This window comes from Octodon degus, unplaced genomic scaffold, assembly GCF_000260255.1.
Source record: "Octodon degus isolate 3935 unplaced genomic scaffold, OctDeg1.0 scaffold00052, whole genome shotgun sequence".
Taxonomy (NCBI): domain Eukaryota; kingdom Metazoa; phylum Chordata; class Mammalia; order Rodentia; family Octodontidae; genus Octodon; species Octodon degus.
In genome coordinates, this window is record NW_004524628.1 from 1836818 (window position 1) to 1864766 (window position 27949).

At 44.7% G+C, this 27949-nt stretch overlaps 1 protein-coding gene across 2 annotated transcripts in view; it reads right to left on the reverse strand.

The window, feature by feature from the left end:
- Positions 1-14666: 14666 nt before the first annotated feature.
- The window catches only part of Tmem87b (transmembrane protein 87B), a 50181-nt gene continuing 36898 nt past the window's right edge, over positions 14667-27949 (reverse strand). For both annotated transcript variants that reach the window (XM_023717386.1, XM_004633230.2), the window contains exons 16-19: positions 24530-24603; positions 21497-21549; positions 18779-18809; positions 14667-17589 (exon numbers count right to left, since the gene is read on the reverse strand). In XM_023717386.1, coding sequence (XP_023573154.1) covers positions 17530-17589; positions 18779-18809; positions 21497-21549; positions 24530-24603 — 218 coding nt within the window. In that variant the 3' untranslated portion in view covers positions 14667-17529. The remainder of the gene's footprint in view (positions 17590-18778; positions 18810-21496; positions 21550-24529; positions 24604-27949) is intronic.

Here is a 27949-nt window from a genome sequence, read left to right on the forward strand (position 1 = left end):
GGTCCCCGCGAGGCGGGAGGCGCCAGCCCCTTGGCCAAGGCCGGCGGAGGAGGGGCTGCCCGGCCAGGAATGCGCCTGGGAGCGCGCCCAAGCCGCGCGACTCCCGGAGGAGGCCGGGCGCGACGCCGAGGACGAGTGCGGGCATCCTCGGCTGTCGCTGGACCCGGAGCCCACCCTGCGCTGGGCCACTCCCAGCTGTCCTCATTCCCCCAAGGTTCCAAGGTTCCAAGTCACCCAGTGACCGTGGCAGAGGGAAGGAAGATCCGAGCCTAGGGCTGCCCCATTTCAAAACCCCGAAGAAGCCACGATCCTCTACAACACGCAAAGACTGCTTCCAGTGTGGCCAGGAAGGACACGGGCTTCCTAAACTTAGCCTAAGTGCTCCCTCCGAGGGGCCCAGTGTGTGGGAAAATAACCCTGCGGGGCTTTAAGAGAGCACAGGACAAGGATCTTAAAATTGACAGCCCCCCCCCCACACACACACTTTGGGTCTCTTTCTCACGAAGACACTGTTTAAAAAGTAGATCCAATCCAAGACCCCAGCTCAAGTGGTATTTGAACTTCTGGGCAGGATAGGCAGGCGCGGTCAGAGGCCCTTGTACTACGGGACCGGGAACCTGCATGCCTAAAACTTAAAGCTCCTGTAGGGTGCTTTGGGTTCTTCCTGGAAGGTTTGCGGAAGGCAGCCCTGCGCATGTCTGACACGCACCACCCCTGCTCAAGCCCCAGATCCCTTTCTCCTTGTCCACATTTCACCCAGAAAAGTTCACTCAGGGTAGGAGGAAGGGCACCCCAAGGCTACATACAGCCCACGAACAGAAACACTGTCCCCTGGCTAGGCAAAGGGAAGCTGGCATTCCCCATTTGCGACCCGATTTGCATGAACACCAGCAGTGTCCCTTTCTGCAGTTCCCAAGGCTGGCAGTCCAAGACTAAGGCTGGTTTGGTGTCCAGCGTGTGCCTTGCTAGTTCATCTACAGCAGCTTGCTGTGTCCTCCCCGGGCAAGACACAAGGTCTCTGCCCAGGGCCTCCTTTATAAGAACATGACACCAACCCCACTCATGAAGATGGGACACTCATGACCTAATTATCTCCCCGAAGCCCCACCTCCTAGTACACCTTGAGGGCTAGGTTTCAATATATGAATTTGGGGAAAACACAAACTTTCAGGCCATAGCTAGCCCCTGCAAAGCACAGGCTGGCCACCAAAGCACTGACTACCTAGGAAGTCCTTCTGTGGTCTCCCTCCCACCCCCAGTCCAGGAAACAGAACAGGGCCTGTGTGTTATGGTGACCCTGCCCTAGGGGTGGAGCCAGGGCCTCATGCACGCTGGGCAAGAGCCCAGGACCCACGCGATCTCCATTTGCATTCCTGGTTGAGTATCCTCAAGAGAGACCTGGTCAGAACACTGCTGCTCCCTGTCCAGGTGGAGAGGCTGTGACAGCTGTGGCCCAGTCCAGGGCAGGCTGCTGAGCCTGTGGTTTCAGTTTGCTGTCTTTGCCAGAAGCCCAGCATTCCCCCTCCCTGGCTGCCCTCGCCTCGGAAAATGAAAGGTTTCATTCTAGCCAGTGTTTATTTTGTGTCTTATTCCACCTTGTGCTTCTGCTCCGGGCTCCTCTACCAGTCTGGCTGTGCACTGGGCACCAGAACTGGGTGGATATGAGAAGTCCTCTTCTCTCTCTTGCCTTTCTGAAGAGTCCTTTGGTTGGAAAAGACTCCAGGGCTCACAGGGGAAGAAACTGAAGCCAGGTCGGCTATGGCATTCGGGCCCAGGTATACAAACTAAGGTCAAAGCCCTGAGCCCACTTCCCCGGAGCAGCCCTACTTCCCGGAGACTTTGGTGCTTATATGGGATCCACAGTCATAGGACTGCAGGGATTTTATTGACAGGAATAGATCTTTCTGCTTCCTTCCTTCTTTTCAAGTGCTTCTACATTTCAACAGGGATTTTCACTGTTAAGTTGTTGTTGCTCATATTTATTATTTTCATTTGTCACCCTTGCCCTCTGGGTGCCTGCCATTCCATGCTGTGGCATCTGTTCTGAATTAACCTTCCGGCGAGTGACTGCCTCTTCCCTCTGTGTCCACAGCTGCCTTGGATCTGCAGTCCCCGAGCGGACTATCTGCAGTTCAGAACCTGCCAAGGCTGGCGACCCCTTGATAATAAGCTGGGAGTGCCACATTTTGGACTCCAAAGACTCACCTTGGACCTAATACAATGAGTTTGTCAGCTGTATTATTCCTTCTGTTTCCTCTCTAGTTTTCAAGAGAACATCCTGGATTTCTGGGAGGTTGGTTTGGTCATAGTCATGCATCTGAAGGAAATAGTTAGGCAGGTATCGGGCAGAACTGATGGCCACCTCTTGGGACCGCTGCTCTGAAACACTTGTGTTCTTCGTGTAAAGCAGGAATGCAGTGCAAGAGAAGATGGGTCAGGGCTGGGAAGATAGCTCAGTAGAATAAGCACTTGCCTGGTAAGAACAAGGTCCTGAGTTCAATCCCCAGTTCCATCCAAAGAGAGAGAGAGAGAGAGAGAGAGAGAGAGGATGGCTACAAAAATTTGCCTTTAAAACTAGACAGAACCCAGGTGTGACAGTGCACACCTGTAACCCCAGCTCTTGGGAGACTGAGGCAGGAGGATTACCACAAGGTAGAGCTGAGCCTGAGCCACACAAGGTGTTCAGGGCCAGCCTGAAATACAGAGAGATTCTTGCTGTCAGTGCCCCCGGTTGCTGCTTCTCTCCTTTTCCCTTCTTCATCTGGCATCTGTCCGGGTCCCTGAATACCATCAGCCCCCACAAGCACCTGTGAAGCATCTTGGGACAAAGCCCAGCATGTTATCCTGAGCAGGATAAGCATAGGAAGAACAGGGGATAGGACAGTTACTCAGCAGGACAGCAGTGACTTCACCCAGGTCGTTCATTGCACAAATGTTTACCAAGCGTCAACTCCAGGCCAGGCCTGGACGGGTTACTATATTCCAGTTCCACCTTTTACCTGGAACTTTCAGCAACAAAAGGCAGTGGTGCACTGAACATGGAGAAGTCTGTCTGCTCGGTATTATGTCCAGCCAGTCAGAAGAATGTACTTTTCCCCAGAAAAACCACTTCTACTTTTACAGGGTAGAAGCCTGTAGCAACAGATTTCCTTGTGCCATGTGTACCAAGCAGCAGGTAATATCTGCTATGGGAGTGAGTCTTTGGAAATCCACACATGCCACTCCACAGTGGAGTCCAAATACTTGTGGAAAGGGCAGGTGGTCGGGGCAGTCAGAAACACATAGCCCGTGGCCAGGCGGTGCTGCGTGCCTGCAGTCCTGGTGCTCTGGGAGGCTGAGGCAAGACGGTAGCAAGTGTTAGTGGAGTTTGGGCAATTTAGCGAGACTCTGTCTCAACACTGAAAGCAAACACATAACCCTTCCCTGCATGCTGCCGCTGCAGCCTTGCACCTCTCCTAACCTTTGAAGGCCTCATCTGGGAATAAAGTAGCAGAATTATTGTGCGATTTCCAAGTAATAAAGTGCCTAGCAACAGTCGGCCTAAGCAGGTGCTCAGGTAAAGGGACACTGTTCAGTGTACTCAGCTGGCCACAGTGTGAGCAGGGAGCCAACACCTCTTGAAGCTACTGAAGGCCAATCGCTCTGCCAAGCGCGGCACGCACATGCGCATTTAGCCTCCTGATGACCCAATGGCAGCCCACTTCCTATTCCCCTTTCATAGACTGGAAAACTGACATTTCGAATGTGTAGGTGACCCAACGTCAGACTGCACTGCTGAACAACTGACAAACAAGAGAACCTGGGTAGAGGTGGAAGAGAACCTTGTTTGCTAACTTCGTAACTTTTCTGTAAGTCTACATTAATCCATGAATAAATGTGCATAATTTGACACTTTCATGTTATAAGTTGGTAGTGAGAATTTTTTCCACTGTATCTAATTTGTCAAACTTATTGCCATAAAATAGTATTTTCTTCCTGACTTTTCCAGTGTCTATAGTCTGTAGTGAGAGCCCCTATTTTACTCCTAATGTGAACAATTTATGTGCTCTCTCCCTCTTTTTTCCTTTCATTTATTTTATGCTGAATTTATTCCTATGCCATGTTTTTGTTTCTTCTGAGATCTTTTTTTTCTGTATTTTTAGGGAAGGGCCTACAGGGTATTCAGGGTCCCACTACTAGATAGGACTCGTAGTGATCCTCCTGTTTACAGCCTCCCAAGAGCTGGGATTACAGGCGCACCAGCATGCCCAGTCTCAGTTGCCATCTCAGCATGCCCTGGGGGCAGGGTCAGCATGGCAGGCCTGGGGATTGAACTCCCAGCCCCTGCACCTGCTTGCAGGCACTGTAATCTGCTGAGCTATTTGGCCAGCCCTGAAATAGCTTTTTCTGCTGTGCAACCTTCTGTTCTGATCTAAGAGGTATTCGTTCTTAATTATTTGGTTTTTTGAGAGTCTCACTAGGTTGTTCAGGCTGGCCTTGAACTTATTCTGTATCCCAGCCTGGCCTCAAACTTGTGGGGATCCTCCTGCTTCTAACTCCAGAGTACTGGGCTAACAGGGGTAGACCACCATGCCCAGTTCATTGTTCCTTTTTAAAAGGACAATCTCAAGGGGTGTTGCCAAGCACATGTATGGGTCCACCGGCCACAAGCTCTGTAAGTGTGGTGGTGAAGCTTGGATGTTGATTCAGTGGCCAGGGAACCCACATCTAAAGTCCCAAGCTCGGCTTTTCTCGCTGCAGCCTCACACACGTGCAGCCAAACTTTGGCACTTCGGGGCCAGTGGCCCTGTGTCCAGCCGCACTCTGGCCCAGGTACCCAGACCAGTTCCACTGCTGCAACATACCACTTCTTTTGGGTGACATCTTTCAGTCAGTTAGTGGTTTTTTAGCAATGCATACCCTTGGGTGCCTGGGCGGTTCTCAAAGTGAGCCCAAACCTCTTGCTTTTCATGATTTTGTGGGGTTTTCTGGGTCAAGAGTGTAGCGAACTATTTCCACAGATCTTCCGAGGCCACTTAGAGGAAGAACTCTTTTTCTTCATCATTATAGCTAGATATTTATAATTGTGTTTATCTTTTCAAAGAGCCAACTGTGGCTTTTATTATTGTTTACACAGGCTTTGACTACTTCAGTGGTGCTGGGATTTGTGTGAGTTGGGTTGGGTGAGATGCATTCAGATAATTGCTAAGAAGGCAGAGGTCTTCATCACACTCCAGCCACCTGGAGACAAGATGCAGGGCAGTCACCCTGAGCTGCAAGCACAGGCAGAGAGGGGACCTGTGCATGAGGACCTGGGCCGTTGTTTTGCAGAGACAGCCCAAGCAAAGCCAGCAAGTGATGCAGAACTGGCTAACAGGTAGTTCTGAGGGTGCCTGGGCTCTGGTGGTGGTCCCCAGCTGTGTGCTTCCTTGGGTGGTTTGCCCAGGGAGAGAGAGCCTGGATACAAGGATGCTGTGGGTGGGAGTAGGGGCTCAGGATTGGCTGGTTTGGGTGTCAGAGGTGTGACATGTCTCTAGGAGTTAGCTGCATCCCTTGAAAGTCTGTATACATTTTAGAATCAGTTTCTGACCCAAAAAAGTCACATGCAACTCTCACAGGATTTGTGTCCACTCTGTAAATCAGTTTGAGGGATGTTATCCCTTCCCCCCTCCCCCCAGCCCCTAGCACAGGGGACTGAACCTGGGAAGTGCTGGGTGTCATCTCACCTCTTTTACTCTTTGAAGATTTGAAGCCAGGTCTTAGTGAGTTGTTCAGACTGGCCTGAAACTTATAGTCCTGCCTCAGCTTCTTGAGTAGCTCATTTTATAGGTGTGCACCTCCAAGCTTGGGGTTTGTGTGTTTGCATGTGTGTGTGACCAGGGACTGGACCTTTGGTCTTGCGCACGGTAGACAAATGCTCCATCGCTGAGTTACATTCCCAATCATTTTAATACTATAATGTGTTATCATTTTACCTATAAACATGGGGTTTTAAAATTCATTTATAGGTCCAGCCAGATAGTTCAGTGAACTACAGTGACTATTTAGGCAGATGCAGGGACCAGGCTTCTATCCTTGGCAAGTCATGCTGGCCTTGCCCCCGGGCATGATTGACACTGGGTGAGGTGTCGTGCACCTGTAGTCGCAGGGCTTGGGAGGCTGAAAACAGGAGGATCACTACAAGTCCAATCTCTGTAGTGAGACCTTGTACTAAATACATGCTTAAAAAGTCACTTCTAGTTTTCTACTTCTATTGTTAATTTATTCCTTGGTATTTTATTCTTTTTGATGCTATATAAATGGATTTGTTACTCTCATTTTTTGATTTATTGTAAATATGTAGAAATACTGATTTTTTGCATTAACCTCGTGTTGTGTGCCCTTGCTGAATTCATTTTTAATCGTTTTTAGTGGATTCCTTAAAGTGTTCTATATACAACATCATGTCCTAGAGATACTTTGATTTTGCCATTTCAACTTTTGTAACTTTTATTTCCTTTTATCTGATTGTGTCAACTGGAAGCTCCAGTACAATGCTGAACAGATGTGGTAAGAGCGAACATTCTTACTTTGTTCAGATTACAGACAGCAACTTTAGTTGTTCTAGGCTGCTATCAAAACTCTTTTATACTCACTAATCTATAGGTAACAGGAATTTCTTTCTCTTTTTGGCTGAGCCAGGGATTGAACTCAGACCCTTGCACTTGCCAGGGACTCGCTTATTGTACTGAGCCATCTCCCTGGGCACAACTCCGAAGGCTACAGAGCCCAAAATCAAGGCACCAGCAGTCACCGTGTTGGGTGAAGGCTCCATCTCCACCTCAAGGTGGCGCTGTCTTTGTTGTCGCCTCACGTGGTGGAAGGAGTAGACAAGCTTCCCAAGGCCTCCTTCCAAGGACACTAATTCTCTCTCTCTCTCTCTCTCTGTGTGTGTGTGTGTGTGTGTGTGTGTGTGTGTGTGTGTGTTTGGTACCGGGGATTGAACTCAGAACCCTGCGCTTGCCAGGCAAGCGCTTATTCTACTGAGCTATCGCCCAAGGATACTGATTCTGCCGCAAGAGCTCCACTCCCAAGATCTCATCTCTTAATACCACTGCACTGGGGGGCAGATTTCAACATATGCTTGGGAGAGACTAATATTCGACCATCCCAGCAGGAATACTTTTTTTTTTCTTTTTTTGCGGAACCAGGGGTTGAACTCAGGCCCTTGCGCTTGCCAGGCAAGCTCTGATTCAACTGAGCCATCTCCCCGGCCCCCAGAAATGCTGCTTAACTTCCCCCACTGGGTGGTGTTAACCGTAGGATTTTTGTAGATACTTTTTTAAAAAATCATGTTACAGAAGTCTCCTGTTGTTGGTTTGTTCAGTATATAATGAAAGGATGCTCAACTTTGGTAAATGCTTTTTCTGTATTTACTGAGACGATCATTACATCTTTGGGTTGTTGTCTAATGTATATGCTCTTTACCTTGATTTTCAGATATTAAGCCACCTTTGCATTCATGGGATAAATCCTGCCTGGTCCCAGTGTGTAAATCTTTATTATGATGCTGGATTTAGTTCGGTAGTGTACTGCAGAGGACGTTTCCACTCATGAAAAATATGGGTCTGCAGTTTTCTTGTGCTGTCTTTGGCTACCTCTGGCATCAGTTTCACTGACCTCATAAAATGAGTTGGCAGGTATTCCACCTCTATTTTCGGAAAACATTTGTGAAGGATTAATATTAATCTTTCTGTAAATGTTCGGTAGAGTTCAGTGGCGAAATCGCTGGGGCTTGGACTTTATGAATTTTTTTAATTACTTGCTGAATTTTATCACTTATGGGTCTATAAACATTGTTTATTGATTCTTGATTCAGTTATAGGCATCTGTGAAATGGTGTCTTGCCATTTCATCTAAGTTGTTCACTGACGAGGTGCTATTCATCATTTTCCAGTACTCCCTTCTGTTTTTTCCTACCCATTTTCTATATCTTATCTTTTTTGTTTGTTACTATTTTATCCTGTGTTCATTAAAATAGTTTACCATTTTTACTCCACTGCATTGGAACTTGTGTTTAGGGGCTCTTCTACCTGCTTTTTTTTTTCTTTAATGTATTTAGTACAGAGTCTGCAGGGTCTCACTATGTAGATTGGACTCATAATGATCCTCCTGTTCTCAGCCTCCCAAGCACTGGGATTACAGACGTGCGGCTACCATGCCCAGTCTCAGCATGCCCTGGGGAGGGGCTGGCACTGCAGGCTGGGATGGAACTCCTGGCCCTTTAATCTGCTGAGCTATCTGGCTGACCCATCTGCCTGCTGTTTGATCCCCCAAGGTGTTAAACTCAGTGGCTCTCCAGCCCATCCCTGGGGCAGAAGGAGGAGGAAAACCTACTGGACTGCTGAGCTTGTGCCCAAGTTATGCTGCAGAAGCGCACAGTACAGCACCAGAGCCACACAGTGCCTGCCCTGGGGATGCAGGAGTGAACAGCAGGCACAGCACAGCAGCCAAAGTAGCAGGGAAGCCAGCGAGCCAGTGGCCCCCGCTGAGACCTTCCTCCTGTCACGTGCTCAGGAACAGCCAGTGCTTCTGAAGCACTGGGTGGAACATTGTTAAGCAATGTGACCTCTGTTTTCACGTTGCCTAGAGTCCAGATGGAGATGAAAATGACACTAGAACAACTAAAACTCCAACAGTGAGAGTTTTGTCTGTTGAGTCCATAGCTGATTTTTTTCTCAGGAACATTCTGACTGCTTTTGCTCCTGTGCATGGATCATACTTTGTTTCGCTTGTGCCATGAGCTTTTGGAGAAAAAGTGAACAATTTAAGTAACATCTGAAGATCAGATTCTTCCTGCTTGTTCTCAATGCTGGGACACCATACCTGACACCTTAAAGGCAAGGTTTAAGTTGGCTGAAGGTTTCAGGGGGTTCCATCCATGGAGGACTGGCTCCTAGGCAGGACTGTGATGAAGACTGAGGGCTCCCAAAGCTGCCGAGACCACAGCAGAGCACAGGGCAGGAGCACAGCGAGAGGTCTGTGCTCAAAGGCACACCCCACCTGCCAGAGGGCCCTGCGAACAGCACGCTCCCCTACAGCCCCTCCACAGCCCAGTTATCAGTCTCATAGTCCAGTAAGGTAACAATTCAGCTTAACCCTCACGGTTCTGCCCGGAGCTTATTTTTGTGACTCTTGTTACAGTGTAGTGACTGCTCTTAACTAATTTTATGAAGTCTGCATTTTTTGATAATATGAGGTCACAGGACTCTCTACTCCATTATCCAGCAGTGAGACAACTGTTGGACAGAGGTGTCCACCCCTGAGAGCAGTCAATACCCCAGGCCTTGCTAATGTGCTTTTGCGACAGGGCCATCTCCGACACACATCCAGGCAGCAGCTTACAACTGTGCCTTAGCCTTTGCTTCCTGCTTGTCACCTTTGCTGAACATGCACAGTTGCGTTCATGCATAAGGGTCCCAGAAACATCAGAGTTCTTCTGTGTCCCTGTGGTCTTCTCTGAAAGTTTTTGGTCAGCCTATTGTTTGCTTTTACTGTGATTTATTGGCTCAGGTACATTTAAAACACGTGCCTGTAACTTTTTAGAATTTTTCTGCAAATGTCTTCTGGAAAAGCTGACACAGGCCAATTAAAGACACTTCTTTCTAGTGGCTCTTCAAAGAAAACCACCATACAAACCAAACACAGATTAAGCATTCCTAATCCCCAAATATGAAATTCACAATGCTCCCAAATCTGGAACTTTTTGAGTGGCAATGTGACATCATGGGTAGAAAACACCACACTTGACGTCATGTGACAGGTTGCTGTCAAAATGTAGATGCACTAGAGGCTGGGGAGATGGCTCAGTGGAATAAGCGCTTGCCTGGCAAGCGCAAAGGCCTGAGTTCAATCCCCAGTTCTGCCAAAAATAAAAAAATAAAATAAAGTAAATGTAGATGTACTAAAAAATTATATAAAATTGCCTCTAGGCGATAAGACCTATGAGACATTAATGAATTTTGTGGTTAGAGTCCTATCCCCACTGTATCTCATTATGTATATTGCAAGTGTTCTAACATCTGAAAAAACTTCCACATGTGAACCACTCTTGGTTCTAAGCATTTTGGAAAATAGATACTCAATTATAAATAATTATTTGGGAATGAAGGAAGCTTTGAAAAACCTCTAACCCCTTTCTGTTCTTTCCAGTCCCAGGGAACCGGGACAGGCTAACACAACCTTTGCTCTTCTGAGACTCCGCCATGTTTCTTGGATAAACGCTCTTTGGGTTGCTATGAGACTGGCTGATTTCCAAAGTTTCGAGAAAGCTGATTCTGAAAGTGTTCACTGTGCAAGTACAGAACTTTGGAGGTCCTTATTCTGCCGTTTTCTCTGAAGTCACCAGTTCTTGCTCTTGTCAGACAGGCAATTCATGTGGTTTGGAGCGTCTCCCAATTGTGTCTCACGTGGGTGTGAGGAGGACTCTCAGTTCCACTCCAGCCTGAGAGGGATTTGGGGCTTGCCACGCACATGAAGACTTCAGGGGAGCCAGCAGCCTGGGGAATTTGCGCCCAGAATCTGGTGCTTACCATCTCCAGCTGTTTTAGTCTCTTGGGGTGCTCCAACTAAAATACCACAGACTAGATGCCTTAAGCAACAAATATTCCTTGGTCACAGTTCTGGGTGCAGGTTCAGGTTTTGGTAAGGACTGTTTTTCAGTCATAGGCAATTTTCTTGCTAAGTTCTTACATGGCAAAGTAAGTGGACAAGTTGAGGGGGTTCTCTTTTAGAAGGGCACTAACTTCATGTACCCGGGCTCCCCCTTTGTGATCTTACCATCCTCCAAAGTTGCAACTACATAATACCATCACTTGGGGGTAGGGGCTTTAATGTATGGCTCTGGGAGGATGGCTAGCGTGGAGGCTATATCGCTCTTCAGGAATTCCTTTTTTATTTTTTAGTCACTGTGCCTCTTCGGATCTCTCTTCTCTAATTCTTCATATTAGAAAGTACAAGTTTCACGTCTGTGTTTAATCTCCCTACTTGACCCAAGAAAGGCCACAGCAGTGGGGAGTTACCCATGCAGTTTCCTTTACCAAGCACTGAGTTCCCTCCAGACCTCCAGCGTTTTGTCTTCTTCCAACATCTTCAGGCCGTTGTTACTCTAACTCGTCCAGCTGTCATCTGTGGGAAAGGTTAGTCCAACAGAAAGTATATTTTTATTTTTATTTATTTTTTGTATTTTAGTACAGGGGCTATAGGATGTCACTACGTAGATTGGACTCGTAGTGACCTGCCTGTGTTCAGCCTCCCAAGAACGGGGATTACAGGTGCACACCACCACACCCAGTCTCAATCGCAGTCTAGGGGCAGGGCCAGCACAGCATGTTGGGATCAAACCCCAGCCACTGCGTCTGCCTAAGCAGGCGCTTTAAGAATGTACATTTTTAGAACTTGAAATCTCTAACTGGATTTTATAAAAATAAATATATTGGGCTGGTGAGATGGCTCAGTGGTCTAAAGCGCCTACTTAGAACAAGCTTGGCAAAGCACAGGGACCGCGGTTCAATCCCCCAGCACCACATGCCAGCCAGCCCCGCCCCCTGGTGGGCTGAGCAGGCCACACACACATAAATAAATAAAATTAAAAAAAATAATAATAAATAAATAAATAAATATATTACTTCAAGAGCAAATTTATAGGCCGGGGAGATGGCTCAGTAGAATAAGCACTTCCCTGGCAAGCACAAGGGCCAGAGTTCAATCCCCGGTTATAGAAAAAAAAAAAAAAAAAAGTGAATTTATAGCTAGTGAAAAGACCACTTGTTCACTGTCCTTTGTTGTGTGTTTTTGTTTTTGTTTTTTTTTTCTGAGACAGGATCTCACTGTGCAGTTTAGGCTGGTCCTGCACTCACTAAGTAGCCCCAGCCCAGGCTGACCTTGAACTCACAGCAATTCTCTTGCCTCAGCCTCCTGAGTTCTGGGATTATAGGTGTGCACCACCACACTCGGCTCATTCTTTTTCATATAATTATCTAGAGTAATTATTTGAACAGAGATACATTGATGTCCAAACTTTCTCTTTTAAAAAAAGGTGAGCTGGAGATGTAGTTCAGTGGTAGCCTACGATGCACAAGGCCCTGAGCTCAGCCCCAGTACCATAAAGATTATGGAATTGTATACTTTATTTTCAGTATTTTCAATAGGGCTGAAAAAAGACACTGCTGATAACTCTGGACTCTGCTAGACCCCAAAGAACTCTTCCTTTATCAAACTGAAAAACAGAGAAGCAGAATTTTGATTTATGTGAACTACATAGTAAAATGTGTCAAAAAATCCAAAAAGCAAAACAAGGGCAAAATTTGGAGGCTAACAGGAAAGGCAGTAGTCATGTGAAAAAATGTGACATGCGGTAACCGAAGCAAAGTATATCCTAAATCTCATATGCAGTCCAACCTTCTCATGGAAGTTTTAAAAAAAATTTTCTTTTTTACGGTAGGGATTGAAACCAGAGACTTGTGCATGCTAGGCAAGTGATCTACCACCATGCTACACCCCGAGTACTTACATTTTAAATGTCTTTGAAGTTATAATATTTAACTTTTTTTCAGGTTTTTTGGCAATACTGGGGATCGAACTCAGGACCTTGTGCTTGCCAGGCGGGTGCTTATGCCACGGAGGTATCTCCCTAGCCCATATTTAACATTTTTAAGGTCTTTTAATCCTTAAATTTTTCTGAAGGCAGCTGCTGCTAAGTAAAAGCATACAATTTTTAAAGGCAAGAATTGGGGTTGACGTTTTTCCATCAGAACTCTTCAAAGACATTACTTTGACACCACCTGCTGGGTGAGTTCTGAACCTTTTCTTGCACATAAACTTTCATTGCAGATTCTTATTCTCCAAAACAAACCGTTAAAAGTATTGTGAAAATGATTGACATCTGAATTCAAAACCAGGCCAGCTGATGTTCCTTGGAATCTGGCTGTAAATCCAGTCACTCTAAGACGAATGTCCCCAGTGCAACTTCCTTTTAACAGGAAGAAGTCACTTTTGTATGTCCGAATTATCTGGAGTTGGTCTCAGCCACACCTGACAATCGCTGCGGGATCTCCCGTGAACCTTTGCTGCTTTAGGACCATCTGCGCGCCAGGTGCTTTAGATTATCAGAACTCATATCCCGTCCAGTGAAACGACTCTCCCTAGGACTCCAAGGGCTCCAAGGACGATTCTGCCACTGACCAGCAGTCTTATTCCTCTGCCCGCAGGGCACCTCTGGCAAGTTATTTAAACTGATTCTTAGGTTTTTTGGAAAATAACAGTACCTCTCTCATTGGCTACTGAGCAAATACAACTGTTAACAAATCTTGGGCTCTGCAGGAACCTCGAGACTCCCTCAAGTGTCATCGGTTATTACCATAGTCTTTGCTTTGCTCCTACATTCTCCTCTCAGAGCGAGGCCAGTAGGCAAGTGCTTGCCACCACCACCTCTTGGCGCCCCGGGTGGTCTGATGTGGCCAGATGACTCGGTTCTGCCAGGGAACCATGTTTGTGCCTGCCACTTCCAGGCCCAACTCCCCGAACATTTCAGGTTGTCCTTCCCCTTCTTCCAGCTGGCAGAAGACAGCAGGGCTACAGGATGGAAATAAACCTTGGCACCCACGTGGAGGCGGCCACTCAGCCTCCACATCCTCCCCAGGAATCCTCCACCGCGAAGTCTTCTGGTCTACCTTCATGAAAGTGTGGGAGCAAGCTGTGACCACCTTGTGGTGGAACCTCAATACCACTCACTGGGAGTGCCTCTGGGTACAATGCCATCTATCTGTTCTCTATTTTATTTTCATATATATAGGTAGATAGATTTCTGTATCTATCAGTCTAATGTATTTAAATGATTCATCTATTTATTTGGGGTACAGGGTCTCGGTATGCAGCTTGGACAGCTAGTGATCCTCTTGTCTCAGCCTCCCCAGCGCTGGGATTACAGATGTATGCTACCACTCCTGGTTTTGGTGGCCAGCGCAGTGCACTCAGGGTTCCAGAGCCAGCACAACATGCAGTACTGGGGATTGAACCCAGGTCCTTGCACTTGCCAGGCAGGTGCTTGCTTCCACTGCTATCTCCCCAGCCCATTCATCTAGGTATATAAATGCCTTTGAATCCTTCTTATACATATTTCTCTATTATAAGTTCTTAAAGATATATAATTACATGAAATATAAACATAAATTCTTCATAATTTAATGACTGCATAATATTCCATAGGGTGGTTAAACTGTTACTCATTATTCTACCCTTTACAGTTTATCTCTAACTTTACTAGTAATGTTATAATAAACATTTTTGTGTAGAAACCTTATTCTGCATTTTGTTATCTTTTAAAACATCACCAAAAATGACATTATTCAGAGATTACATTCGTTGTTGAACTTCCTTTCACAAAGACTGAGGAAATTATATTACCATCATTAATGAACATGCTCATTCAATCAGACTTTGATAGCAAAGGGATTCTACAAACATATACAGTAGCAAATTCAGGTTAATTTGGTGTTTTAAAATTTCCCTTATTAATACTTACGTTAAACACTCTCTTCAAGTAACCATGCCTACTCTTTGAAGAATTTCACAAACTCCTATTTATTGGAGTATTTCTTACACCTTTTCATAACCTAGCATTAATCGATTCATCAAGAACCAATGATCCAAAATTTCACAAAGCATTTTATTACAAGTAAAACAGATATTAAGGCACAAAAATACATCAATTTTTCAAAAAAAATCCTTCATTCAAAGGAACCTCTAAATTATAGAATAATTTAGCCTTTTTAAATAAAAATATACAACTTTTTAAGTCACTAAACTTTCTCCCCAAATAAATGTTTTCCTAGTTCTAAAGAAGCTTCTAACACAGTACTGACTTCCTACGCTATAATATGCACATCTTCAAATTCTACTTCTGGCATATATCCATTTGGTATGCTCATGGCGCCAACCATGTCTTAGGAGGATAAGGCCTGGGGTTCTGTATGCTTCCTGCGTGCTGCTGACCCTATAAAGACCCAAGTACCAGAACCAGATGCATAAACCTGGTGGAACATCTCTCCGCCTTAGTGCAGAGCTAGTGAGATGGACCCAAACCTCTTTCAAAGAGAGAGTATAAAGATCAACATTATATATAATTTTTAATACTTCCAGTATTGACATTATAGGAGTACAAACATGTATTGTAATACAGAAGGTTGGTATTCTATAATATATGAAAGATAAAATTATTTTCTTTACAGGAAAAGTATGAGAATATCTTAACATCTCGGAGGCTTAAATAATTCACCTATTTTTCCTTAATTTTGAAATAAATTGACTATGCTTCCAAGAAAATATTTACTAATCTAAACCAAGTCATGAAAATTTCCTCTTAAATTTCACATGTTGCACAAAACTAACATGGACTGGATGGCAGGAACTTGTAAGCATTTCCCCCCAAACAGGTTTTGCTGAACCCGTACCGTCAGGGAGACCCACCCTGGTGAGCAGCCACGAGCCCCTGGAAGACTAAGGGGGCAGCCCTGGAGCCCCACGCCTGGCCGAGGCTGGCAGGAGGAGCTGGGCAGCGGCACGCGGGCGCGGCACTGGTGCTCGCTCCTGTGCACATGTGGGGTTAAGAAGGGCCCAGAGGAACCCTCAGCTCAGGTCCTCAAGCATCAGCAGATGACGCAAAAGCAAGGCGAGCACATGCCCTTCTACAAACATTTCTGAGGTGACTAGGAGATGCTTCTTTGGAAGGAGAAAGGTGGCACTCTGGCGGGCAGCTACCCCACACAACCAACACCATTTGTCTTGCCAGGGGCTGAAACAAGTCTCTGCAACCACGGCTGAGGCTGTGTCAGAGGCAGCTTCCGTAGCATCGCCCTCACAGCCAACTCCCATCCCCGCCCCGCCAAGCCCTAGCCCCTCTGTGGCCGCAAGCCCAGGCCTCCACACTGCACATTTCAACTTGAGCTGTGTGGTGAGCCGGGGATCGAAGTGCCCAGACTCCAGGGCCGGAGGATTAGACGGGCACCTCGTCTGATCTGGTCCGAACCAACCAGGCTAAAGGCAGACAACGTGCAAACCAACGCAGACATTCAGCTGGGCCCGAGTGGGCGGGCAGGAACCGAACTCAAGAATGGAACCCACGCTGTTCTGAGCCCTCCTTCTCCCAGGAAGGCCAGCCCAGGCAACGGCATCTGGAGAACCAGGCCCTTCTCCAGAACATCTGCCAGCACCATTCCCCTGCCAGATGTTCACTATTGAAAACACATTTGCAAATATCTTTCAAGAGACACTACGAATAGAAATAAATCTTTACTAATTTCTTTAACATGTATAAAGAAGTACCCAAAAAAAGTAGGCTTCAGAAACAAATTAAAAAATTAGTTTTTATGGATTCACAGTGAAAAAATTATGTTTTAAGTGTCTGTCTGGCAGATGACTTTCATGTTTCTCAAGAGAAATTCTGAGGTCACTCTCAACCCATGAAGAAAGCGCTCCTTTAGAGCAAGACGAAGGTTCCACCGGCCCCTCCTCTTCTGCACTAGCCCTGCATCTTTGGTCATGAAAGCAGCAAAACGTTCACATTTTTATATTACATTCAATTGCCTTTCAAGTTTAGGACAGTCTGTATTTTTTAAAAAGATACTAAAACAAAAAATTTCAAATCACACATTACCCAATAATATAACAAAATAAGGTGTAAAGCATGGTTGAAAGTTGCTAAATTACAAGTTAACCTGATGTACTGCCTAGTTAAATATGTCTTTATTATGAAAAAGAAAATACCACGGTGATGCAAATGACAGTTCCGGCTTCCGCAGGGCTCACAGGAGCGGGGGGGCCTGCCTGGCTGAGGGGGCTTCGCGGGGAGCCAGGTCGCTGGACGTGTGGCCGCGCCCGTGCCAGACGGTGGGATGGGCCAGAGCAGGCCTCTAGCAGTGACCCTCAGGCCTTCTCTCGTGGACCCACGTGCACAGCAGTACTTCTAGACAAGTGCACTGTGCAGACCTCCGACGAGGGCAAATGAGACACACACACAGGCCCAGGCGCCAAGGTGAAGTGCCCTCGGTGTGAAAGAAAAAGGAAACGACCTTCGCACCCGTATCTGTGAATCCCAAAGATGGAGACACCGACACACTCCACCACCTCAGCAGACTCGCACCCCCCACCCCTCAGAGCTGAGTGCAAAGTACAGCAGGCCTGTTTATATAAACTTTTAAAAACCTGGAATTGTCATGTTTTCCAGAGAAAAGAGCTGGAAGCCAGGGCACCAGCCTACACCGCCGCTGAGAGGCGCGTGCACGCCTCTCCACGGTGCTGCTACTCTTCCCGGATCCCTCCAAGTCCAGGTGGCTCAATGGGCGTCCCGCCGGCACCAGGCGCGGCACACGGCCTCCCGCCGCCGAGTCCTGCATCGTGGATGTGCGCCTCCCAGATGGCACAGGACGAGCTCGCTGCGCTGCCACACACAAAGCTTTCTCAGGCCTGAGGGACGAGTCCTTTGCCGTGACTCGGCTTCACCGACGCGGGCTCCAGTCACATTATCTTCTCTGAAGAGAACATTTTTTCAGCCAGTTCAGATCTGGTCATAATTTCCTACAAGGAAAAAAAAAAACGTTGACACTGTTTCTGGAGCCCCAAGCTTCTCCAGCACAAGGTAGGGAAGGGCCAGGACAGCTCTCTTAGGTGCAGTTATCCAGGAATTCATCTCAATTCATGTGTTTTTGCAATCATAAGCCAATTATTCATCAGATGAATTTAAATGCTCCTAAAGGCAGTTTGATGGCACAGCTGTTGGTAGCTCTAAAGCCTTCAGCATACCGTCCAATAGCAAGCCACCTCAAACCTTCCCAGCCTGCGACAGTCCCATCGGCTCCGGCTGCCACTCACACCCCACCTGCCTGCGTGCGGCTCCGGCCACTCAGGCTCTGCGGCCTCCAGCACTTCCTCTCCCCTCTGCCTCTGTGCCAGTGAGGGCCTGCACGCTCAGCCTTCAACATGCCGGGCTTCCTCCTGCCTCGAGCTACCTTCAATGTTCACCTGATGCACTGCTGTTTATTTCTTCAATCTCTCAAGCCCCTATCATCATACTGTGCATACTATGAAAGTGAGACAAAACACCCCAATAAACACCTGCAAGTATCAGATATTAAACTGCTGTCTTGGGGCTGGGGGATCAGCTCAGTGGCACAGCACCTGCCTGACAAATGTGAGATCCTGAGTTCGATTCCCAGCTTGCTACCCCCAAAAATTGCTGTCTTAAAATCTAAACTCTTACCTATATACCAAATTCTTAAGAAAAATCACTAAAAATCTCATAAATAATCCTCTTTCACACCAGCAAGCATTTATCTTGCTTCTGTACGAAACCCGGACTTTACCCACAAAGCCTTTCCACTTTATCATAGTTTCCACCCATCTGCTCAACTGATAATCTTTATTTTTTTTTTCTTTTTTTAATTTTATTTATGTGTGTGATCTGGCCAGCTCAGCCCACCAGGGGGCGGGGCTGGCTGGCATGTGGTGCTGGGGGATTGAACCGAGGTCTCTGTGCTTTGCTAAGCTTGTTCTAAGTAGGTGCTTTAGACCACTGAGCCATCTCACCAGCCCCTGATAATCTTTAAAAGGATAGCTTTCAGAACTTTTTTTTTTTTGAGGTACTGGGGATTGAATTTGGGACCTGGCGTTTGCCAGGCAGGAGTTTATGCTGTTGAGCTATCTCCCCGGTCCTGGTATTTCTTTTCTTGTTGTGACAGCTCAAAACAAATAAGGAAAAATATTTTACCTCATCTGAATCCACTAACACCGGCAGAGCTCTGAAATCAAAGGAAGAAAAGTGATAATGTTATTAAACGTGAGGCCTGCAAACCCTTGAATACAGGACTACTCTGTGACCCAGCAATTCTCACTCCTGGACGTACACAGAAGGAAACACCTCGGCTCACTATCAGATATAGAGAAGACTTTCCACACAGCACTGTTCTTAACAGATCTAAACTGAAAACAAACCAAATGAATAAATTTTGTTATATTTATACAATGGAAGACTACACAGCTAAAAAAAACCTGGAGAGCAGGGAGGGATAAAATTTTTTTAAAAACAGAAGACTCTACAGTCAGAGCTATCAGGATAGCAGGGCTCTGGGAAGGCAGGCTCCCTATCTGACAGGGAAAGTAGGAGGCTTTTAGGCCCTTAGCAGTGTTCTCTTTAATCTGGGTGCTGACTACACTATGGTATTCATTTTAATAATTTATTAAACTGTATACTTATTTAGGATGTGTGTACTTCAAAAAATTGTTTAAAAATGTTCAAGGTTGACTGAATTTTTAAAATAGACACAGACACAGCATGCAATCAGCAATCCTAGATCCTCTCGGTGACGGCAGATCTTTGCACTAGATGTGGCAAGTTCGCCAAGTTTGCTACTTCTGACAACTAGCGGAAAACCATGACTAAAAACCTGTGGATGAGCGACCAGAAACACAATGGACCTCCTCTTGCAGTGACTGTTCAATCCTGTGAACTGTGCTTTGAAGAGCTGGAATAGTAGTTGAGTGCTGATTTGCCATTTAATTAGGAACCCCCCACATTACATGCTTCTGTGAGGGTTTAAGAGGGACAAGCACCACTGTGGAAGATGCTATTTACAGAATCAGGCATTTGTTTAACTCCTGTTTCATTACTCCACTGCCTGGAGGTCATGAGGTGGCAAACAACATAACCTGTGCTCAGGAAGGGAACTCTGGGTAAGACGGCATGAGTACGAAAATACTCCAAGAAGCTTCATTTAGCTTCAGTGTATGGCAGAGCTTTGAGGAAGGGCCTGAAGGAAGAGTCTGTCCACAGCTACAACATGACAGTCACCAAGGATACGCGAGACATACTCAGGCGAGTCAGTCACGATTCCTACATCTAGCAAAGCTAGCCTTTAAAATGGAGAATAAAATAAATACATTCTTCACATGAATGAAGCAGAATTTGTTAGCAAACCTATGCTACAAGGAATACTAAAGAAATAGCTACAGGAGAAAGATCTTTGGTCAGATGTGTAGAAAGGAAAGAAGAAATATTAATATATGGGTAAATATAAAAGAATATGTGCACATATTTTCTGTCACAAGAAAAAAGTATAATAGTGCATTGTCAGCCTTAGTTCCTGTTCTGCCCAAACTTGATATGCATGAATTTTAGTTACTACAATTTTTACCCAGCAAAAATACCTTTCCAGGTGCTCCAGAGCACCATGATACTGCTTCATGGGGGACAGTAACAAGTGCTGGCAAGAATATACATAAACTAGAATAATAATAATATACATAAACTAGAATCCTAACATATTACTAATAAAAACAAAGCAGCTGCCTTGGAAAAGAGCTTAGCATTTTCTCAAAATGCTAACTGAGCTATTATATAATCCATCAATCTCACTTCTAGGTATATTGCCAGGAAAAACAAAAATACATACATGTTGGGGCCAGGGAGATGGCTCAGTAGAATAAGTGCCTGCCTGGCAAGTGCAAGGGCCTGAGTTCAAACCCAAACGTGTGTGTGTGCACACCCCTAGAATCATCATATTCACAGAGATGAAAATAAAAGAAAAATCTTCAAGTCACCCAATTAACCACATAAATCAAAGCCCACATAACTTATGAGAGGGGTCAAAGAACTAAAGCAGGCTTTTTTCTGGAATTCTGAAAGTAAGAAGACACTTAAGTGACAACCTCTGAAGTCCTGAAAACAAAAACAAAAACCTAACTGAGAATTCTATACCCAGAAAAAATATCTTTCTTTTTTTCTTTTTTTGTGGTACCGGGGATCAAACTCAGGACCTTGCACTTGTCAGGCAAGCCACTGAGCTCTCCCCAGCAAAAATACCTTTCAAATGTAGGGAAGAAAAGACCTTTTCTGACAAACCTGACACTTTCATTTCCAGCATTTTTACACAGGAATGGAAATTCTTCAGGTAAAAGGAGTATCAGACAGAAACTATCCAAGCAGCAGCCAGATGGAAGCAGAAAAAGGGAAGCACATATCCTATCCTTAATGTGGAAATAGCTACCCAGATTTCTTGTCAAGTAAGACAGGAAGAGAAACCTGAGAAATGTGAAGCTCCCAGAGGAAATACCTACAAATCTTTTTTAATGCTCATGTTGCTGCTCCAAAAGCTTCCCTACACAAACACAAAGCAAAATAAAAACATCCCTACAATACGTACTATGGCTCTGTGTATGTGTTTCAAAGTTTTACATGTTTGAACTTTTCCATCATTTAAACTTAAAACAATGACCCTGATGGCTATAAATCAAGGCTAGTATTAACACAGTCCACAGTGGGAAGGAAGGAGAGCGAGCCTAAGTCACCACTTGGTTTTCGGTGCAGCGTCCCCACTGGTGAGGGGCCTTCAGGAGCACCCAGAGGCGTGGGGTCTGCACAGCATCTGACGGTGTGAGAGCTGCCCCTGACAGTTGCCCCCTAATTTAGATTGTAACAGAGGATATTTACACATCTGTGAATGAAGAGGGAATATTTTCTTCAACCCACTTCAAATCTTCATCCTGTGGAAATAAATATATTTAGTATTTGCTTCATATCACTTGAAAGCAGAATTTTTTATTAGAACGAGTAACAAATTTACACATTTAGATGTAGATGTATGACGTTCTTTTACTTGCTACATGCAGGGTGTCTCACAGAAATGACGCCATGCTTTCATAAATGGGGTCACTAAAAATGGATTTCAGAGTTCTGTGCTTTCTGGCTTTCAGTTGGAAGCACAGCTATTATTCTTTTGTCCCAAGAAACCACAGTAGAAACTGCACAGCTGTTATTTTCTTATCCTTGGAAGCTGTTCTAAATAGTTTGCTTATAATTCAAAAAATAACAAGAACATTGATTGGTATTGATTTTTTTTTCTCTGAAATTATTATGCCTAACTTGCTCAAATTCTTATGAGTTTATGACTTTTCAAGAGAAAAGGACAATGGTAAAAATACAATGGACCCCTGAGTTAAGATCAGCCTGACATATGCAGAAATGGGGTTATTTATGACCAGAATTTCAGCTTTAACTTAGACCAAAGCCTTGCGCTGTTTCCTGAATGCCGGCCACTTGTGCCTCCACATGGTCCCAGATACAGACCTAGCCCTGAGAGTCTGAGAGGGAACATCACAGCATCCTGTCCTGACGGGGTTACCTGACATACTGGCCCCATGTCCCTCTGAGGACACTGAGGTCTGCTGTGTGCAGGGGAGACTCTGGAGGCTGCAGCCTGAGCCTTGAACACACAGCCCAAGTTACGTCAGCCCTCGGGGAGGAACCCAGTTCCTAAACCAAGGCTCTGCTGTAATCTAGCTTTATCAAAGCCTATCATTTGCATCTACTGTCTCTGTGCTCACAGCCCTTTAGGAGATGAAGAAGAGCAGGTCAGCTGGGGTGCCTACATTCTTGTTATCCTAACAGAAAGTTGTAAAGTTACTTCATTAAGAAAAGAAAAAAAGTACACTGAATATTTCGGTTTGAAGTATAAATAAAAATTTATCTTCGTTGTTTATCTGGCTATACAGGATGTTCCAGTTCCAGCATTAATCACACTCGCCTATCTACAGAGAGACTCCTAATAGTAAGGAACCTCCAAGCTCTAAACCAACTTCGGGTCAGTTAAGTGCTAAATGCAGTCAGAGAAATAAAGTCACTTTGATGTTTTCAGATAATGAACTTTAAAATAAACTGAGATATATCACTAAGAGGAAAATACCTAATAAACAACAAGAAGCATTAGTAATGATTATGATAGCAGCACTGGGGATTAGAACCAGCCTGCATGTGTTGGAGAAATATTTTGCCACCGGGCCACATCTCCAGCCCTAACCTGCAAGTGTGCCACAGGACGAATGTCCCTCACCCAAAAGTTTTGTGGCCAGTATGTACACACGCATGACGAGATAGTTTAGGGGTCAGCTCCAAGTTGGAATATGAATTTCACTATGAGTCCTGTATACTTTACTTACACTGCCTGAGTTGATTCTAATAGTATTTGTAATAATTCTGTGGGTTTTTTGTTTTTGTTTTTAACTGGGAATCGAACTCAGGTCCTTGTGCTTGCTGGGCAGACACTGCTGCACGGAGCTGTGTCCCAACCCATTAATTTTGTGTATAAAACAAAGGTTCACAGTGTGGCCTTATCTACTTGTGGTGTCAGATAAATGTACAAAAATTTTCAAATTCTGGAATATTTCAAATTTTTTGGATTAGGGATGCTCAACCTGTAGCTCTAAAATCAGATAAATAAAATGATAGCAATATTTTGAAAAGTTTAGCTAAATTATCATGAACCTATCAAAGAACACAAAGAATTACAACCAAATATTGGTGAATTATTAAATTCAATACATAACAATGCTTTTAATTATCTGTTCTGCTATAACTTATATATAGCACATGTAAATTCTTACAAGACATAATTAATAGTCTAGGTAATTGTTAAGACAGCAGAAAGCCAGGCATGGTGACACAGGCCTGTGATCCCAGCACATAGGTGGCTAAGTCAAGAGGATTGTTGCAAGTCTGAGACCAGGATGGGCTACAAAGTGGGCTCAAGGCCAGCCTGAACTGCATAGTGAGGCCTTGTTTCAAAAAGACAAAGAAGGGGCTGGGCAAATAGTGTGGCAGTCTAAGCACCTGCCTGGCAAGTGCTAGGGCCAGGATTTGATGCCCAGTACCACACGCTGTGCCAGCCCCAGAACCCCGGGTGCACCGTACCAGCCACTGAAACCAGGCATGGTGGCACATGCCTATAACCCCAGCACTGGGGAGGCTGAGACAGGAGGATCACAAGTCCAAGATGTGTAGTGAGACTCTGTATTAAATAAATAAATCAAAGATTAAAAAAAGAAAAAAGAGCAGAGTACTCAACTTTATGATTGGCATTTCCATTTTGCTTTAACTTCATAATCATTTCTGTACATAAGTGATATGCATAAAATATTTAAAACTCATTCCTGGCCTCTATTTTATACTTTCATTCACATTTTCAATCCATTGACTTTTGTGACTATACAGATGACACGTCTTTCCCCCAAAAGATAACAAATGTTATCTGCAAGGGCGGTAACATCAGTCAGTACGCTGGAAAGCTAGCACAAGCCTTCCTCCCACGAAGCCTCTCCGCCCATACTGTGAGCCCCCACGGAGTCATGGTAGGAAGCAGACCCGCTGCAGCAGGCCTGGGCCAGCTCCAGAGCTCAGTCTCTCACAGAGGGTGCTAAATACGGAACACTATAGCTTTCCACACCATTAAAGACCGAGATTCTAGGGGCTGGTGAGATGGCTCAGTGGTCTAAAGCACCTACTTGGAACAAGCTTGGCAAAGCACAGGGACTGCGGTTCAATCCCCCAGCACCACATGCCAGCCAGCCCCGCCCCTGGTGGGCTGAGCTGGCCACACACACACACACACACACACACACACACAAAAAAAAAAAAAAAAAAAAAAAAAAAAACAAAACCGAGATTCTAGTAAATACACACTATACTTACAAAATTATCAGAAGTAGCAGGTTTAGCTGTTCCATTGGAAACTGTTTTTGAGGCTCTTAATTTTATTCCTTCAGCTGCAATAAGAAACAGAAATATTAAAGATCTTAAAATGGTATCTTCCTTTATAACTTCATATTTAATAACTCATTAAGGAAAATAATTATATTTTTCTAAAAAAACTTTGGGTAGGGTGCTAGTTTCAAAATGGAAATGTAAGAGGTATGGAAAGAGCTAACTGATTTTTAAAAATTCTACATGATTTCACATACTCCTGAGGTTCCCATGTATCTCACATATGCAAAGCGCACATAATGCAGTTGGGTCCAGGCTGGGCCTCCTGCCCCGGTCTCGCACGGCGCTGGCTACACACGTGTCACCACATCCAGTGACTGCCAGTCATGCTCCGGTTCTGAATGTAAGTCCTCTGTGAGACGCTCGTATTGAGAATATTTTATCCCACATGTAGATAACCTTCTTTTTTCAAATTCTCCTGATGGGCATACATTTAAAATTCTGATGAAAGCTGCAAGTTTTACAGTTACTGCCTTTTGTGTACTAAGAAATTACATCATCTACAGTTACATTTTTCTGTTTTTTTCTAAAAGTTACAACTTAAGATTTTACACTTAGGTTGTGACTAGTACAGTGAGATGTGCACTAGGAATCTAGGCGGTTTCGCCAACTGTAGGTACAGCTGTTCCAGCACTGTCTGTCCAAAAATGTCTTCTCCTCACACAAAGCTTTGGTATCTTTGCCAAGAATCAACTGACCTCACGTGTGTGGGTTTATTTCTGCAGTTTTACTGCATCTGATGTCTGTCTCAATTGTTTTCACAGTGGCTTGATTGCTACCACTTGAAGTCTTGTCTTCCAATCAATACATAACCATTCATTTTATTTTATTAGAATACAGTTCAGTGGATTTTAGAATATTCAGAGTGGTACAATTTTCACTGCCTTTCAGGAGATTTTCCTGATCTCAGAAAGGAACTGCTATCCACTAGGAGTCATCCCTTCCTCTAGGCCCGAGTGACCCTGCACACACCTTCTGCCTCCCATTTCCCTACCCTGCACCAATCCTGCACGTGGACTTGTACAATCTGTCGTCCTCTGTGATTAGTTTCCTATACATAACATAGTATTTTTCAAGGTTCTTCCATGTGATGTCTAATGAATGCTTGCACATTTCTAGGACTTTCATTTTCCATGCATGCACATTTTAGAATCAACTGAAACATTCGGATTGTTTTTTGGAAGGGGGTGTTGCTTCATGTGAAGCACTGTGCACTGAACCAAAAGTCTTTGCACTGCGGTACATCTCCAGCCCTTTTTATTTTAAAATAGGGTCTCATTAAGTCACTAAGTTGTCCAGGCTGGGCTTAAGCTTGCTGCTCTCCTCAGATGCCCGGCGTGCCAGGATTTACAGGCATATGCCTCTGGGCCCAGGTGTGCATTTTTACATCAGCCCGAATTGGGACTGAGGTTGCACTGCCATCTACATTTAACAATACTAGAGTCTCCATTCAAAGGCCTATTATATTTACTTACTTATTCTAAAATTTCTTTCTAGGCTGAGATAGCTCAGTAGAATAAGTGCCTGCCTGGCAAGTGTAGGGTCCCGAGTTCAATCCCCAGTACCACCAAAAAGAAAAAAGAAAGCAAGCAAGCAAGCCATTTGGGGCTGGGGAGATAGCTCGGTAGAATAAGCACCAGCCTGACAAGTGCAAGGTCCTGAGTTCAATCCCTGGTACCACAAAAAATAAAATAATAAACAAAATAAAATTTCTTTTTGTACTATAGTTCTCATTGCAGAGATTTCTGAATATATTTTGTTAAATCTATTTCTACATATTGGCAATGTCCTCTGGGGTTAGTCTGGCATCTCAGCCAATGAAGAGAGTGACAAAACTCCAAGGAAGTCAAAGCCACAAAGTATGAAAGGGGGCCGGGGAGATGGCTCAGTAGAGTAAGTGCTTCCCTGGAGAGCACAAGGGCCTGAGTTCAATCCCTGGTTCCGCAAAAAAAAAAAAAAAAAAAAAAGTATGGAAGGGATAAAGTAAAGTTTTTATTTATAGGTTATGTGTACAGAAAACCCAAGATGTCTACAGAAAAGTATAGAACTGCTAAACGACTATATCAAAACTACAGGACATAGCTTCAATACACTAGATAGGAGCTATGTTTTTATATAGTCTACCTAACTGGTTACAATTTCATGGAAAATTTTAAAAGTAGTATTTAGTTCTAAATTTAATAAAAGGTCTTCGAAAACAATATAAAGTTCTCAAAAGTAGTATTTAGGAATAAATCTGTCATGCTCTTCAGAATACTGACTGCTTCTTGGCTCACTGGCATCGTGGGAAGCGTCCCCGGTACTGATCCAGCTCACGCGTCAGCTCAGATCGGAGCAACTGTATGATCCCGGGGCTTCTCTCTGTCCGTGCTCTCCCGTTTCGGCCCACTCCTACAGCCGGCGCCTGCCTTCTCAGGCCGGACATCAGCAAGCCTGCACCTTCCTCCCCGCGCTCCGCTCCAGCGCACCAAGGACTGCGGACTCAGGACCAAGCCGGTGCGTGCGGGCTGAAGGGTGCGCTTCACTCCTCTGGCGCCCGCCTTGTTTTCACTGCTCTCACTGCCATGTTTTGTGTTTTCTCCATATTTTGTCTAGAGTATACGAGCTGCCAACCAGCAGGTCTACCTCATATAAGTCACTGCTTCATTTCTGTAAGCCAGAGCGTAACGCAATGAATTTTAATATATTAACTGAAGAAGTTTGCCAACTTCCATTCTTTTTTTTTGGTGGAACCAGGGATTGAACTCAGGCCCTTGCGCTTGCCAGGGAAGCGCTTATTCCACTGAGCCATCTCCCTGGCCCCCTAATTTCCATTCTTAACAAGAGCCAGAAAAACACGAAAAGAACTAGCTGTAGCAAGAGGGCAGACTGAAGACATGCTGATTACGCACAATTATAATTTTTGCTGAGTAAGAGGACTACAGCTATTTCACATTTTAAAAATTTTATTGTATTGTACTGTACTATATTGCTTTTATTTTATTATTTTTTATAATTTTATTTATTTTTTGTACCGGGGATCCAACTCAGGACCTTGTGCTTGCCTTTCACAGTATTTTCAACTATGAGAGAACCAAAATAAATTATGAAAAATAATGTCAGTAATTTCTGTGGGTCAGAAACCCAAGGAAGAGGAAAGTAAGATGGGACAGACAAAATCTGTGTTCTATACTGATGCTGCCTTCATACATGTTTCAATTGGAGTACCTGGGTAAAATTAACCAAATAATTAAAATGTGATACAGAAATAGAAAAAAATGAAAACAGCACTATAAGTGTAACTAGAAATGCTTTAGGCATGAACAGGAAGTTACAGGCATGTGTACTTTTAAAAGAGCAAGGAGTGCC